The 15168-nt window shown below is 41.2% G+C and overlaps 1 protein-coding gene across 17 annotated transcripts in view; it reads left to right on the top strand.

The window, feature by feature from the left end:
• mycbp2 (MYC binding protein 2) overlaps positions 1 to 14760 on the top strand; it is a 64182-nt gene extending 49422 nt beyond the window's left edge. For 13 of the 17 annotated variants that reach the window (XM_030124844.1, XM_030124839.1, XM_030124842.1 and 10 more), the window contains 29 exons: positions 404 to 508; positions 1074 to 2711; positions 3477 to 3646; positions 3728 to 3975; positions 4080 to 4247; positions 5177 to 5334; positions 5433 to 5632; positions 6029 to 6178; positions 6269 to 6429; positions 6514 to 6670; positions 6789 to 7013; positions 7154 to 7219; positions 7510 to 7749; positions 7889 to 7978; positions 8065 to 8145; positions 8258 to 8524; positions 9065 to 9348; positions 9463 to 9559; positions 9711 to 9830; positions 9919 to 10020; positions 10367 to 10495; positions 10605 to 10737; positions 10885 to 10988; positions 11706 to 11894; positions 11985 to 12092; positions 12663 to 12872; positions 12955 to 13062; positions 13164 to 13329; positions 13416 to 14760. In XM_030124844.1, the coding sequence (XP_029980704.1) occupies positions 404 to 508; positions 1074 to 2711; positions 3477 to 3646; positions 3728 to 3975; positions 4080 to 4247; positions 5177 to 5334; positions 5433 to 5632; positions 6029 to 6178; positions 6269 to 6429; positions 6514 to 6670; positions 6789 to 7013; positions 7154 to 7219; positions 7510 to 7749; positions 7889 to 7978; positions 8065 to 8145; positions 8258 to 8524; positions 9065 to 9348; positions 9463 to 9559; positions 9711 to 9830; positions 9919 to 10020; positions 10367 to 10495; positions 10605 to 10737; positions 10885 to 10988; positions 11706 to 11894; positions 11985 to 12092; positions 12663 to 12872; positions 12955 to 13062; positions 13164 to 13329; positions 13416 to 13531 (5990 nt within the window). In that variant the 3' untranslated portion in view covers positions 13532 to 14760. The remainder of the gene's footprint in view (positions 1 to 403; positions 509 to 1073; positions 2712 to 3476; positions 3647 to 3727; positions 3976 to 4079; positions 4248 to 5176; positions 5335 to 5432; positions 5633 to 6028; positions 6179 to 6268; positions 6430 to 6513; positions 6671 to 6788; positions 7014 to 7153; positions 7220 to 7509; positions 7750 to 7888; positions 7979 to 8064; positions 8146 to 8257; positions 8525 to 9064; positions 9349 to 9462; positions 9560 to 9710; positions 9831 to 9918; positions 10021 to 10366; positions 10496 to 10604; positions 10738 to 10884; positions 10989 to 11705; positions 11895 to 11984; positions 12093 to 12662; positions 12873 to 12954; positions 13063 to 13163; positions 13330 to 13415) is intronic. The other 4 variants (XM_030124855.1, XM_030124851.1, XM_030124848.1 and 1 more) reach the window with 1 other exon arrangement.
• The last annotated feature ends 408 nt before the right edge of the window (positions 14761 to 15168 follow it).

Here is a 15168-nt window from a genome sequence, read left to right as displayed (position 1 = left end):
GTAATCATTTAATAATTCCACATATCACATCTATGCATAGGTTTTATATTTACAAGAAAATAGCCATAGTAACCAAAGTTTAAAAGAATCTGTTTTAGAATAGGACCCAAAATGCCTGTTTGTTTGTCTATTTATCTGTCTTTTTTCCTGGTTATTTTCACTCTACCTTGTTTTAAAAACTCAATCTATTAATCTGTTGCTCTTCCATTTATAATTTTCTTTTTTTTGAGTGTCTATTGATCTCTCCTCCCACTGATCTGTCTGTCTATCGTTGTCCTTTTTGTCTCTTTCTATTTCAATTTCTTGACTTGACTTTAGTGCCTCTATGTGCTTTGTTTCTCTCTGTGGTGGCCACTTGCATTTCATGCCTTGGTTGTTTACCTGCCACTGTTTTCCGCTGTAGATGGTTCATCTCGCAGCCTTGCTTCTCGCGAGCGTGTGCACAAAAGCTCTGTGTCTGTGGCTGGGCATGGTACTGCTCTCTCATCTCTCGCTCTAAGGCAAAAGGGTGGGTAATTACAACATGCATGTCCCCCTCAGACAGAACAGAGGGTGGGTAGGAACTCAGGGAAAGCGTTTTTTTTTTTTTTTGTGGTGAACAAAATGTTTTGTAGTTTAGGTTATGAATAACATTTTGAGCAACTTGTTTTAGTGTAACGTAAATGCTATTTATTGATTTTCTAATATTGTGACGTTAGAAACCTCAAGGCCAATAAGAGAATTCCACCATTGCTTGATCTGGTTGTGGTAGCAGAGGTCCAGGGACTGGGCTGGAATCCATCTTTCATCAGCTCTTCCATGGTCCACAGGCTTTTTCTCATCCATATCAAAGCTGAATTACCCAGCTAATGAAGGAAATGTCATCCAAGTTATTTTTTATCAAAGATATATTTCACTCAGTGTTTATCTTTCATTGATTGGTTTTCTTTTTCAGAATTTCTGGCCTTCATTTAACATTTACATTCTTAATTTTTACCCTTTTTTTGTATCCTATCTAGAGTTAAATGATTACTCTTTTGTAACACGTTTATGCCTCTTTTGTGGTGTAACTGCATGTAATAATTAACCTTTAGGTGAACGTGGGAACCTGATGTCTGGTGCAAGGCCCATGTCCCCAGCCTCCAAACACCGTCAGGAGAATCGCTCACCAAAACAGGAGAGCAGGGGAAGCCGCTCATCAGAACAGAGCAGAATCAAGACGGGTGAAGGTGGACTCTCAGCCAGTGAAGCCCTCATTCTGCGGTCAGACACAGCCAAACTGAGGTCTGACTCTCATAGCCGCTCTCACTCGCCCAATCACAACACTCTGCAGGCCCTAAAAGCAGATGGTAGAACCTCAGGACTTCGGGCTGAGTCCCCAAATCCCGGATCTCGTTCCTCTTCTCCAAAACAAAAAAGTGTATCCTCCTCAGGCAGATCTAGCCCCTCTAGCACCTCATCCCAGCATACCTCTTCCACCCACCATGACAAGAATGTCCCACCTAAAGTTAGTCCATCGTCTAAAGCCCGTCTGGACCCTCCTAGAGAGAGATCAAAGTCAGATTCTTACACTCTGGACCCTGATACACTCAGAAAGAAGAAGGTTCCACTCACAGAGCCACTTCGAGGCAGGTCTACCTCGCCAAAACCCAAACTGTCTCCTAAAGACCCAAATAAAGGAATAACCAACAATGCAGAAAACCGTGTTCCTTCTCCTCACGTGACCCAAGAGAATCTCCACAGTGAGGTGGTGGAGGTGTGTACTTCCAGTGCTCTCCTTTCCAATGAGGATGCCAATGATGAAAATGTGGAAGCCCGTAATGCAGAAGAAGGCTCCTGTAAGGTGCACTTCAGCATCGGCAAAGCGCCTGTTAAAGAGGAGCTAGAGAGCCGCTCTTCACCCAAGGTCAGCCGCAAAACCTCCAGCAGACACACGCGGCCTAAGAAGGACAAATCTGGACCTCTGTTTAAAGGAGAGAGCTCATCAAGACTGGCAGAACCTGCCAAACAGGCCATGTCCCCTTCTGTGGCTGAATGTGCACGTGCAGTCTTTGCAGCTTTCCTCTGGCATGAAGGTATTGTACATGATGCTATGGCCTGCTCTTCATTCCTGAAGTTCAACCCAGACTTAACCAAAGAGCACGCTCCCATTCGTAGCTCCCTTGGAGGACAGGGTGCTGAAGAGAAGGAGAGCAAGTTAAAGAATCGTCATTCGTTGGAAATTTCTTCTGCACTGAACATGTTTAACATTGCTCCCCATGGCCCAGACATCTCCAAAATGGGCAGCATCAACAAAAATAAAGTACTATCCATGCTGAAGGAACCACCACTGCCAGAGAAGTGTGAGGATGGGAAAGGAGAGGCTGTTTCATATGAAATGACTTCTCATCCCTCGATGAGGGCAAAGTCAATCTTACCATTAACATTACAGCATCTGGTGGCATTTTGGGAGGACATATCTATGGCCACTATTAAGGCTGCCACTCAGAACATGATTTTCCCAAGCCCAGGGTCAAGTGCCATCCTGAAGAAGAAGGAACATGAGAAAGACAGTAAAAAGGCCAAGAAGGAGAAGAAGAAAAGGGAGAAGGCAGAGGTGCGACCAAGAGGGAATCTGTTTGGAGAGATGGCACAGCTTGCCATGGGTGGACCAGAGAAGGACACAATCTGTGAACTATGTGGGGAATCTCATCCTTACCCTGTCACCTACCATATGAGACAGGCCCACCCAGGTAAGAGTACATGACATTCATATTGATACTCTTCATAGTCATTACTTGAAATGTATTTTATCATCATTAGGGTCTGTACCAGTTATTAGTCAGCGCAGTTACCAATATTTGAAAAGATATGTTGTAGATTTGCAGAAAAAAATCTAAATTTTGAAAAAATGTTTATTTTGGAAAACAAACTTATAACACAAAATCAAACCATTGAAAGACAGCTTTTCAACATTATTGTAAGCATTTCTTTGTTGAGTTCAAAGTGGAAATATATTAGCCCTTCAAAGTTTGATAAAGTAAATTAAATAACTTCACAATTAAGTAAAAAAACAAAACAAAAACATACATCTAGTAAAACCTAAATTTGTTGAGCAATTCTGCATGCCATAAAGTGGCAGCAGAGAGAAGCAACTGCACTAGACCCAAAGTAGCTCTTTTTATTTGTTTTATCAGAAAAAATTTGATTGATTGATTGATTGATTGATTGATTGGTTTAATTCGAGCTTGTGCACTCTATGTAGTGTTTCAACTTCACAATAAGAAAGAAATAACATAACATCCACATATTATATACACATCATTATGTGTACACAAATATACATGAATATATACAATAATCCACTATTAATATTACTATTAATATGAAAGTAAAGATATAGATCATTGTAAAGATTCTGAATATTGGATAATTAGCCAATTATTGACTGACTTTGGTGTGACTAACATCTGCATTGTGTTCACTGTGTGCATTAATATCCCTGCTTTGCTTTTCAGGTTGTGGCCGCTATGCAGGAGGCCAGGGCTACAACAGCATTGGTCACTTCTGTGGTGGTTGGGCTGGGAACTGCGGAGATGGAGGCATCGGAGGCAGTACCTGGTACCTGGTGTGCGATCGCTGTAGGGAAAAATATCTCAGAGAGAAACAGACTGCCGCCAGGGAAAAGGTAGCTTACTGCTGCCAGATTTCAGCAAATCTCGTCTCCCTTGAGGCCGTAAAACTCAACATGAGTCTGCATTTTTTATAGGTGAAGCAGTCAAGGAAGAAACCGCTGCAGGTGAAGACCCCAAGGGCATTGCCAACTATGGAGGCCCACCAGGTGATTCGAGCAAATGCTTTGTTCCTGCTGTCTCTGAGCAGCGCTGCAGAGCCCAGTATGTTGTGCCACCACCCTCCCCGGCCCCTACACTCGCAGCTGCTTCCCAGCCTCAAGGAGGGAGTGTCAGACGAACTCCCCAATAAAATGGGATGCCTCTACTTACAGACACTTGCTAGGTAACAAACTCCTCAGTTAATTATAGGTCTCTTTATAGAAAAGGAAACTTCGCAGTTAAATGTTTCTACTTGCTTATACATACTTCTCTCATCTCATGCTACAGGCAACACACAGAGAACTTTGGGGCCTACCAAGATGATAACCTTTTCCAGGATGAGATGAGGTATTTGCGCTCCACATCTGTTCCTGCTCCCTACATTTCAGTCACACCTGATGCCTGCCCCAATGTGTTTGAAGAACCAGAGAGCAACATGAAATCAATGCCCCCAAGGTAGAACATCTTAGCACTATTTCCTTAATTACTTCCTCATCCCCTCATTAATGTGCTTACAAACAGAGGAAACAGAGGCTGTTGTACAGATTTTCTCAGGCTGAACCTTAAACACACTGACACTAAATAATCTACTAATCTAGTTTGACTGTATCAGAAAGTATATCTCCCTCTAAAGTCTTCCATATTTTTATTTTTAACAGAATCTTGTTTCCTAACCCTAAGAATATTAGTGTGTCTGAAGTTGATGCCTCAAAATGTCTTAAATATGGACAAAGGCTGTTGAAAACAATGAATTTATAGCCCACTCTACTTTGTAAAAGAAAATCCTCCTCCAGTTAGGAACTTTGTTACAGAGGCATAAGACTTGCGTAGGAAGTCAGAAAAACATTAAGAAGCTGTAAAAAACAAAGCCACAGTGCCTGCAATCATCTAATAGTGTTGTTTTTTTCACATAAACAACAACACCACGGTCTGGCCGTAGTGCAACAAGAATTTAAATATATTTTCCATTCCATTTTAATAGTCTCAAAATGTCTTAAAATTTAGACTTTATTTTGTTGGAGCCTGCAGAAATCCCAAATAAAGAATGTTTGAAACAGACAGCAGCACAGACAACAGCTCATAATGCTGTTTTGTCACATAAATATATCCTAACTACAGGCACTTTGATTCACTCCTATTTCTGTGATTTTTTTTTTTTTACAGTTGAGCTCAATTAATTCTTAAATCATTTAGCTTGTAGCTTGCCATGTCACCTTCTTGCACTGATTAACTTTATATCAGCACATATACAAATACTTACATTAGACATTAAGTTATTTTTTTATCAACAAACCACCTGCTATATCTTGCTGAATCTGAGGTCTTCAGTGATACTGAAATTATTGTAAATGTAATTTTCTCTGTCTGTGTGTCCTCTCTTTTAGTCTTGAGACTAGTCCAATTACCGACAGTGACACGGCTAAGCGCACAGTGTTTCAGAGGTCGTACTCTGTCGTAGCCTCTGAGTATGACAAACAGCACTCACCCTGTCCAGCCAGGGTTAAAGCTGTGCCCAGGCGCAGGGTGCACAGTGGCGATGCAGGTAACTAAACTTTAGAACTGAGTGTTTTTATGTGACAGAGGAAGATGAATGAGTTACAGCATCGTTTGTAAAATGGACCTGCTCTGTCCCCATTGCAGAGGTGGGCTCTTCCCTGTTGAGACACCCCTCCCCTGAGCTGTCCAGGCTGATCTCGGCCCATGGTTCCCTCAGTAAGGGGGAGAGGAACTTCCAGTGGCCTGTCCTTGCTTTTGTTATCCAGCATCATGACCTTGAGGGCTTGGAGGTGGCCATGAAGCATGCATTGAGGAAATCTGCCTGCAGAGTGTTTGCCATGGAGGTACTGCTGTTTAGACTACCAAGTCTTTCTCAATGTTAGTTTAGTCTTGCTGTTAGGCCACAACATAACAAGATTCTGGTTTACTCAACATTTATGTATTTGTATTTAAAGATATAAAGTGTAATATTTCTACATTAAAATGATAAAAATTACACGGCCTAACTTGCATAATTTTGATGACCTATGTTCTTACTCTAAATATCATGTGAATAAATCATTAATAATTTTCCTTCTCTGTAAACATGATTTCTGCCTATGCCAGTTTTCCTTCAACAGTGATAGTGAAAACAACTCCAGTTATCTTATGCTACAAAGTATGCCCTCGGTTATTGTTTTGACTGTTGTGGCAAGTACTATGTGGCTAATTATTACAATTTGATCTTGTGACCCCCATAGGCATTTAACTGGCTGCTGTGCAATGTGATCCAGACAACTTCCCTGCACGACATCCTCTGGCATTTTGTTGCATCTCTCACACCATCTCCCTTTGAGCCAGAGGATGAAGAAGAAGATGAGAACAAGGGGAACAAAGAAAATGTGGAACAGGTGATGACTAGTTTAAAGTCAGACAGAATGAAACCAAGGGTTGTTGCTCTGCTTACTAATTATGGACCCTCTTACCGTCCCGCACCACAGGAGAGAGATCTTGGTGTCTGTGAACATCCTCTGTCAGACATTGTTATCGCCGGGGAAGCAGCTCATCCTCTCCCTCACACCTTCCACCGACTCCTTCAGACTATCTCTGACCTCATGATGTCCCTTCCTAGTGGCAGCTCACTTCAGCAGATGGCTCTCAGGTGCAGTGTCTATTTTCTGTTCTCATTTCTGAACATCATGCACATCACAAGGGAGAGTGTAAATGTTTTCACTCTTCCTTTTAGATGCTGGAGTCTTAAGTTCAAGCAGTCAGACCACCAGTTCCTCCACCAAAGCAATGTTTTCCATCACATCAACAACATATTGTCCAAGTCAGATGATGGAGACAGTGAGGAAAGCTTTAACATCAGTGTGCAGTCAGGCTATGAAGCAATGAGCCAGGTAAAAAAAGCCCCTCGCAGCAGTGTTTCACCTCTGTAAGGTGACTGTATTGTCTGTTTTGTGTCTTCATCTGGGCTGCACACTGAATTTCTGCTGTATTGTCTGTGTGTGGTCATAGGATTTGTGTCTAGTGACTTGTCTGAAAGACCTGACAAGTGTAGTGGACATGAAGACATCTAGTCGACCTGCTATGATTGGCAGTCTAACTGATGGCTCCACAGAGACTTTCTGGGAATCAGGAGATGAGGATAAGAACAAAACCAAAAGCATCACCATCAGTTGTGTGAAAGGCATAAATGCCTCCAATGTGTCTGTTCATGTGGACAACTCCAGGGACATCGGGGTAAGGAGACAAGAGTAAATTGTACATTTACATATTTTAGCCTTGATATTTTAACTGGAATTCTTAGGAAATATATGCCTAATTAAAACCATTGTGAAGCAGATGATGAGAAACTGAGTTTTACTTTGTCATATCCACAGAATAAAGTCACATCAGTAACATTCCTTTGTGGAAAAGCAATAGAGGACCTCTGCAGGATCAAACAGGTACTGTCTTGGGCTTCTCAGGTGCTGAGGTAAAAATATGAGGGATGCATAACTACAATCTGTGTAGTTTGTATTTTTGTGGATGAATGTGTTAGAATTATAAACAGTATGAATGTTTTTAAATGTTTCAGCTGCACCCAAAGGGATCTGCTTCTGTCCCTTTGTTACATGAAGCATCTATTCACTTCCTTTGTCCTAAATTACATCTCATTTTGTCACAAGAGGCAGGATTAATAAAGCATTGAAATACTGTACTCAACATAGATCACTATGATCATCTTTCATTTCAGGTTGACCTTGACTCACGTCATATGGGCTGGGTGACAAGTGAGCTTCCTGGAGGGGATCATCATGTGATCAAGGTGGAGCTTAAAGGTCCAGAGAACACCCTGAGGGTGCGTCAGGTGAAGGTCCTTGGTTGGAAAGAGGGTGAGAGCATCAAGATTCCAGGCCAAGTGTCAGCCAGTATGGCACAGCAAAAGAACTGTGAGGCAGAGACACTTCGAGTGTTCCGACTCATCACCTCACAGGTTTGTCCAGTTCCTTATCAACATAGTGCACAAGATTACCCAGTCACACAAGAATAGTCTTATGTTTGTTTCTGAGTGACTGCATTTTGACCCGAATCAATTGAAGATAGCCAGTCACTACTCTGTTGTGTACATGTAGGTCTTTGGAAAACTTATCTGTGGTGATGCAGAGCCTACCCCAGAGCAGGAGGAGAAAAACTTGCTGTCATCACCGGAGGGAGAAGATAAGGTCTGAACTGTGATATTTAACCATGCTGATGAACAGATTCATGACGAGTGACTGTTACCCTAATTATTTTTTACTTTTTTGAATAGGTTCCCTCTGATGCAGACCTAAAAGAACACATGGTTGGAATCATTTTCAGCAGGAGCAAACTTACCAATCTACAGAAACAGGTAAATTGCCTGTTACTCAAACCATTTCAAATTGAATTCCAAACAGGAACATAAAATGAACGGGTATGATCTCTGCCCTCTAAACTAATTGGTGTGCACTTTTCCTTCCTAGGTGTGCGCACACATTGTGCAGGCCATCCGTATGGAGGCTACACGGGTTAGGGAGGAGTGGGAGCATGCCATCTCAAGCAAAGAGAATGCCAACTCCCAGCCCAGTGATGATGACGCCTCCTCAGATGCCTACTGCTTCGAGCTCCTCTCCATGGTTTTGGCTCTGAGCGGCTCCAACGTGGGCCGCCAGTACTTAGCCCAGCAGCTAACACTAATGCAAGACCTGTTTTCTTTGCTGCATACTGCCTCCCCACGAGTACAGAGACAGGTAAGTGAAGGATTCATGCATACTACAGGTTTCGTCATACACATAATGGTTGATATAAAGTGTGAACTACACAGGGAAAATAATATTTAGGCCATTTCAACTTAAATTCATTTGATATAATAACTCTTGTGTGAATTTTCATTATGCCACTTTTAATATGTTGTACTTTTAATATATCTTAAAAAATCCTTTTCTCCTCCAAGTAAGCAGATCAGCTTTGAAACACATAAACATGCATAAAGGGAGATTGTACCACTCACTTCAACTGTTCAGACTAAAGACTCATAAGACAAAACCATTTAAAAACATTGGTGGCGTGACCTAGTCTATGTCATTGGACAGGTTTTTCTTGCCCTCACACTGGCACAATTATCTGTTTTATTGTGAATCTTTTGCCTGAACTGGGCATTTGTTCGCATAGACTGCAAGTACTGTATATTTGGTCCTTCATGGCAGTGACATTTTCTTGTGTTCAAAATTGTCTTATGTGCCTTCCCCATGGGTTAATATCTGTTAATATATTGTTGTGTCTTATTGCAGGTGACGTCGTTGCTGAGACGCGTTCTTCCTGAGGTGACACCTGTGCGACTTGCCAGCATCATTGGAGTGAAAGCCCTGCCACCTGCAGACATCAGTGACATTATCCACTCCACAGAGAAGGGCGACTGGAACAAGCTAGGCATCCTTGACATGTTCCTGGGCTGCATTGCAAAAGCCCTCACTGTACAGCTGAAAGCCAAAGGAACCACCATTTCTGGTACTGCCGGCATGGCTGTGGGCAAAGGAGTGACCACTGTTACACTGCCCATGATCTTCAATTCTAGGTGCGTTAGTTCTTACTGGGCCTGGGAACGTCACACTCAAAATTACACAAATCTGCTGAGGTGCATTTAGCAAATTGAAGTTCCCATTCTAACTTTATGTCCCATCATTTTCAGCTATATCCGCAGAGGTGAGAGCCACTGGTGGATGAAAGGCTCCACTCCTCCGCAGATTGCAGAGATCATCATAAAGCTGGTTAAAGACATGGCAGCTGTAAGTCCCCAATACTTGAATTTAGCCTCCCCTTCTGACTTTGCAGTTCTATAACATGAAACAACATTGGATGTTTTTGCTTTAGATTACATTTTTTGTGGCGTCTATTGGGATAGTGTCACTCTAAAAATAATAATTTTTTCATTTTTAGGGTCACTTGTCAGATGCTTGGTCCAGAGTCACCAAAAATGCAATCGCTGAAACCATCATAGCCCTGACCAAAATGGAGGAGGAGCATCGGTCTCCTGTGAGATGTATCGCAACCACAAGGGTATGGACTCAGTTTTGGTCGTGAGCAAAGAGTGTATATATTTAAAAATGCTGAATAACGAGATTTTATTTCTTGTTATGTCTTTTAGCTGTGGCTGGCCTTGGCTTCACTATGTGTACTGGACCAGGACCACGTAGACCGGCTGTCCTCTGGGCGCTGGATGGGCAAAGATGGACAGCAGAAGCAGATGGTGAGTTGAACTGTATGAAAACAACATAACAGATTCATGTAGTTCATGATGCTAAAACTAAAATAAAATAAAAAACAATAAAGAAAATAAATTCTACAAAAAACGCTTAAAAAGGAAATAAATTGAAAATACAATAAAAACAAAACAGAGCTGAGGATAAATCAGCTTTGTTGTCATTTTTCCTAATGTTGATTTAACGGGGGAAAAAAAAAAAGATTTTCTGGGAAAAAAAAAGCTGCTCGTGTACTCAAACTGGAATCAAAACCCAAAGTGAAAGACTGAATAAAAATATAAAATTTAATAAAAGTCAATTTTATATTCATATTTCATTTGCTTCTCTCCACAGCCGATGTGTGATAACCATGATGATGGCGAGACAGCAGCTATCATCCTATGTAACATGTGTGGTAACCTCTGCACCGACTGTGACCGATTCCTCCACCTGCATCGACGCACACGTTCTCACCAGAGACAGGTTCGTGAGTTACCCTGTTGAAGTTTTTCTCTATTGTTGATTGCTGATTGTTTTAATGACATAAATAATCAACAACTGATGTTAAATCTCATTTTCACCTATCCTTCAGGTGTTCAAAGAGGAAGAAGAGGCCATAAAGGTTGATCTCCATGAAGGCTGTGGGAGGACCAAGCTCTTCTGGCTCATGGCCCTCGCTGACTCAAAGACTATGAAGGCCATGGTCGAGTTCAGAGAGCACACAGGTAGCGTAAAATCCAGTTGTTTGTATTATGTTTCTAGAAATTTAACAAAAAAAGAATCTAACTTTTGTCCTTGCATTAAAAACAATTGGACTGCATGATTTCAACAGCAAATGTGTTCTCACTTTGATAAATTGTATATTTTTGCAGGTAAACCAGCATCCAGCAGCTCAGACGCCTGCAGGTTCTGTGGTACCAGGAATGGAACTGAGCTGTCTGCAGTGGGAAGTGTTTGTTCAGACCCAGACTGCCAGGTATTTCATTGACAATCACAGGCAAACTGTATCTTGATTTCAAGATTTGTTTTTTTATTTTATTATTTTGATGGACAAAAAATTTGATAGACAAGTTGGAGCATTTATATTAAATATCTACCATATGAAGTTTTGCTGTGCTGAATGCAGTTTAAATAATGATGACTGAACCATAGAATTTTAAAGATTCTCCTCCCCCTCTAAAATATTTGCATTACCGTTGTAAAAGTTCGCCTTATTGTGTGAAACAACAGCCTCCAAACAAGCAACTATACACTAAGAATGTAATGACTAATCAAGGCAGGCCAGCTTTGGAGGCTTTTTCTTTTGCATGGGTTTAACCATTATAATGCGAGGCTTCACCTCCCCTTGTGTAAATGTTTCACCAAATCATTAGCTCCTGCCAATCTTTGCCAAGGAACTGTCTCTGCAGTCTTGGCTTAGTGCCACCCAACATGATTGTGATTGGTTTAAAGAAAACCTTCTTGCAGCACTGGCACAGTGTGTAGATGTCTTTCTATGTGTGACTAGTTTTTAATATGGAAGGAGATGTTGTCCAAACACTTCAAATAAAGCACTTGCAGTATAATAACATCACACACACTACATAATGTAGAATTAAGTTTTAGTTTGGCTTTTTATTAAAAAGAAATCTCAGAGCTAATGATTAGTTTCACCAAAAATGACCAATTACCAATGTCTCTGATGTCTCCACAGGAATACGCCAAACTTGCCTGCAGTAAGACTCATCCTTGTGGACACCCTTGTGGTGGAGTTAAAAATGAAGACACCTGCCTGCCATGTCTGCATGGCTGTGACAAGAACACAGGCTGTTTGAAACAAGATGCAGATGACATGTGTATGATCTGCTTCACTGAAGCCCTCTCTGCTGCTCCTGCTGTACAGGTACCTGAAAATGTGACCGTGTCTCTGATGTTGGGTGTCCTTTAGGATTAAATTGGTCTTGTTTAATGGTCTACTGTCTTCTGTTCTCAGTTGGACTGCACTCATGTGTTCCACCTTCAGTGTACTCGTCGAGTTCTGGAAAATCGCTGGCTTGGGCCCCGAATCACTTTTGGTTTCATGCTGTGCCCTATTTGCAAGGTGAACATGGTTGGAGTCTTTTAAGAGATATTAACTAAGAAACCAAATGAGTGGAGGTTGTATCCACTGTATCTACAACCCTGTTTAGCTCAGTGTGTTTAAAGTCTATGAAAATTCTGACATTTTACATGTTAGAAGTTTAGTACTGAATTGTACCAAACTTACTACATGTATCCTTATGCGTTTGAGTGATTCCTTTTGCTAATTTGTCTGTCATCCAATTCTTTTGTCCATCATGACATTTGTTGTCATTTTGCTTCCAGAGCAAAACTAGAAAACCATTAGATATGCTTTCCAGTAAACTTTGTGAGAAACTAATCATTCGGCTACTGTCAATGGGCCATGTCAAAAAAAAAAGAAAGAATGAACATCACTAACAAGTAGCGCTTTTGGAATTTGTGGGGTTTGGGGGAATAATGACTAGTTATACAATGTGACAAACTCAGAGGACAATCATTACTGTTTCAGTATTGCTGTTGCATGATTTGAAGTGTTTGGTTGAAAACTGTTGATTTGCTGCACTTTTGACCTCTTATAATTGTGAGCATTTTTTTCCCTATTTGTGTCCAGAACAAAATCAATCACTCTGTGATCAAGGACCTGCTCGACCCGATAAAGGAACTTTATGAGGATGTGAGGAGAAAGGCTTTGATGAGGCTTGAGTACGAAGGTTTACATAAGAGTGAGGCAATAACGACTCCAGGTGCACGCTTCCACAATGACCCAGCAGGCTTTGCCATGAACAGATATGCATATTATGTCTGCTACAAGTGCAAGAAGGTATCAGATAAGCCAAAATGTGGAGATATTTTAATTTGAGTGTGTTGAGGCTGGGAGAATTCACATTATTCTGTATTTTCAGGCCTATTTTGGAGGAGAGGCTCGCTGTGATGCAGAAGCAGGGCAGGGAGACGACTACGACCCCAGTGAGCTGATCTGTGGAGCCTGCTCAGATGTCTCCAGGGCTCAGGTCGATCATTTATACCTGGTCATGTTATCATTATAGCTTATCTGTAATCATGTATGATAGTGTGAATACAGCCCCTGATGTCTCACGTATACTTTTCCCAGATGTGTTCCAAGCATGGCACAGACTTTCTTGAGTATAAATGCCGGTACTGCTGCTCTGTGGCTGTTTTCTTCTGCTTTGGCACCACACACTTCTGCAATGCCTGCCACGATGACTTCCAGAGGATGACGAGTGTCCCTAAGGAGGAGCTGCCTCATTGTCCTGCAGGTGCTTAACAGTTCTATTGACTACACTACGTAGACAACATTCAATTAGACAACCTGCTCATGTATACTTTGCCCTTTCTGTCACAGGGCCCAAAGGCAAGCAGCTGGAGGGTACTGAGTGCCCTTTGCATGTGGTTCACCCACCAACGGGGGAGGAGTTCGCTTTGGGCTGTGGGGTGTGCAGAAATGCCCACACCTTCTAAAATAACAGAAAAAGAGACCTTTACTGAAAACCAGTTTGTCTACTGTGATTTCTGGCTGCTGCTGAAGCTCAGCCACGAAGCTTGGCTCTGGCAGTGTCAAGTTTCCTGGACACTGGACCAGGATTCTGCACTAAACCAAGAGTCCTCAGGTCTGCTCTTGTACCAACATCAGTATCCATGCCCTGCATTGAACATGAACGGGGGCTCCTTTGGATTCCGAGTAACCTGAAACATAAAAGAACAATAGGTTTAAAAAAAGAAAAAAGAAAAAAAAGAAAATAACTTGTGACGTGTTTGCATGCGGCCGTTGTATTCCCTCGGCTTCTATAGACGTTGCACACCTCCTGATCACTGAAGTGTAACAATACAAGATTAAACAGTGAATATAAAATGAATTTGCTTAAGGCAACTGTGGATCAGTGTGGGGTTTAAAAAAAAAGGAACAGGCCGTATTTCCAGCTTCCTATAAATTTAAAATATTGTTGTATGTAAACTTTTTCGTAATCTTGTACAGTATTCTCCACTGTCAAGTGCATCATGGGTTGACGGACAAAAGAAAGGAAAAGACTGTTAAGAATATTATGTTTGGGAGGAAAATAGTGTACGATTTATCTAATCTTGTATATAATGATACTATTCAAAATAGCTGTATTCCGAAGTTGCTACTCTTCACTTCAGTTTTGTTTGATATTCTGGGTTATGTTTTGAGCCAGAAATTTTAATGAAGTGCAATACTGGGTGTGCCTCCTATTTTGCAGCTGTTTAACCTATGGAATGTATGTCAATAAAGCCACTGTACATTTTTATACAGTAGACAGTCGTAATTTGCCCTCTTCTAAATGTCAGATCTCTTCTGTTGTCTGGAAATGAGAAGAATGAGCCTGGCATATGCAGTGAATGATGGTGGGTGTAAATCCTATTCGCAGCTCTTTCAAAGGAGAATAGTACCAAATCCTTCAGTAACACAAAAATAGACAAAAAACCTCACAATGAGACTGATTACAACTGAATGATGATGAAAGGGCCAGTCCTCACACCAAATAAAATTGTGCACCTGTAATGCTTTTCCCAAGTAGGAGGCAAGGGGGGTTGGGGTTAGAGAAACAGAGTGTGGAAAAAAAGCAGCTGCTGTTATATAAAAAAGCTTAATACTTGTGAATCTGCTCTGTAATATCTGTGGTGGATGGAGTTGAATGGTAATAAACCAGGTTCTCTGTTTCGCAAGTTTACACTGTGTCATTATTTTTCTTAAGTGTGTGTTGACTTGCTCATTAAATGAACTTAGATGGCCTCTAATTACTGCATATAACGGTGCAAAAAAGCCCAAGTGGAGGTGTTTAAAGTCTGGAAAAGTACCAAGACAAGTTTGACACAATTGTGCCCTGCAGCTGAGAGGGAGAAAAAAACGAAGACGTATCACTCTGCCAATTTTTCCCGAAACCAACTTGCAATATGAAGTGAGGTCTTTTTGAATGGGCATCATCATACACGTGGGTGGAATTGGTTTAGTTGATTCGCATTTTTTTTCTTTATTTTATATTATTTGGATTGATCCAGACTTTGTTTTTTTCTACTATATATGTTAATCAATATGCTATGAGTAAAATTAAAATTTGTATAGTGAGTAAAGGGTCATT

Source organism: Sphaeramia orbicularis, chromosome 21 (assembly GCF_902148855.1).
Source record: "Sphaeramia orbicularis chromosome 21, fSphaOr1.1, whole genome shotgun sequence".
NCBI classification, from domain to species: domain Eukaryota; kingdom Metazoa; phylum Chordata; class Actinopteri; order Kurtiformes; family Apogonidae; genus Sphaeramia; species Sphaeramia orbicularis.
Note: the sequence above shows the minus strand (reverse complement) of the source record. Positions and strands in the feature narration are given on the sequence as shown.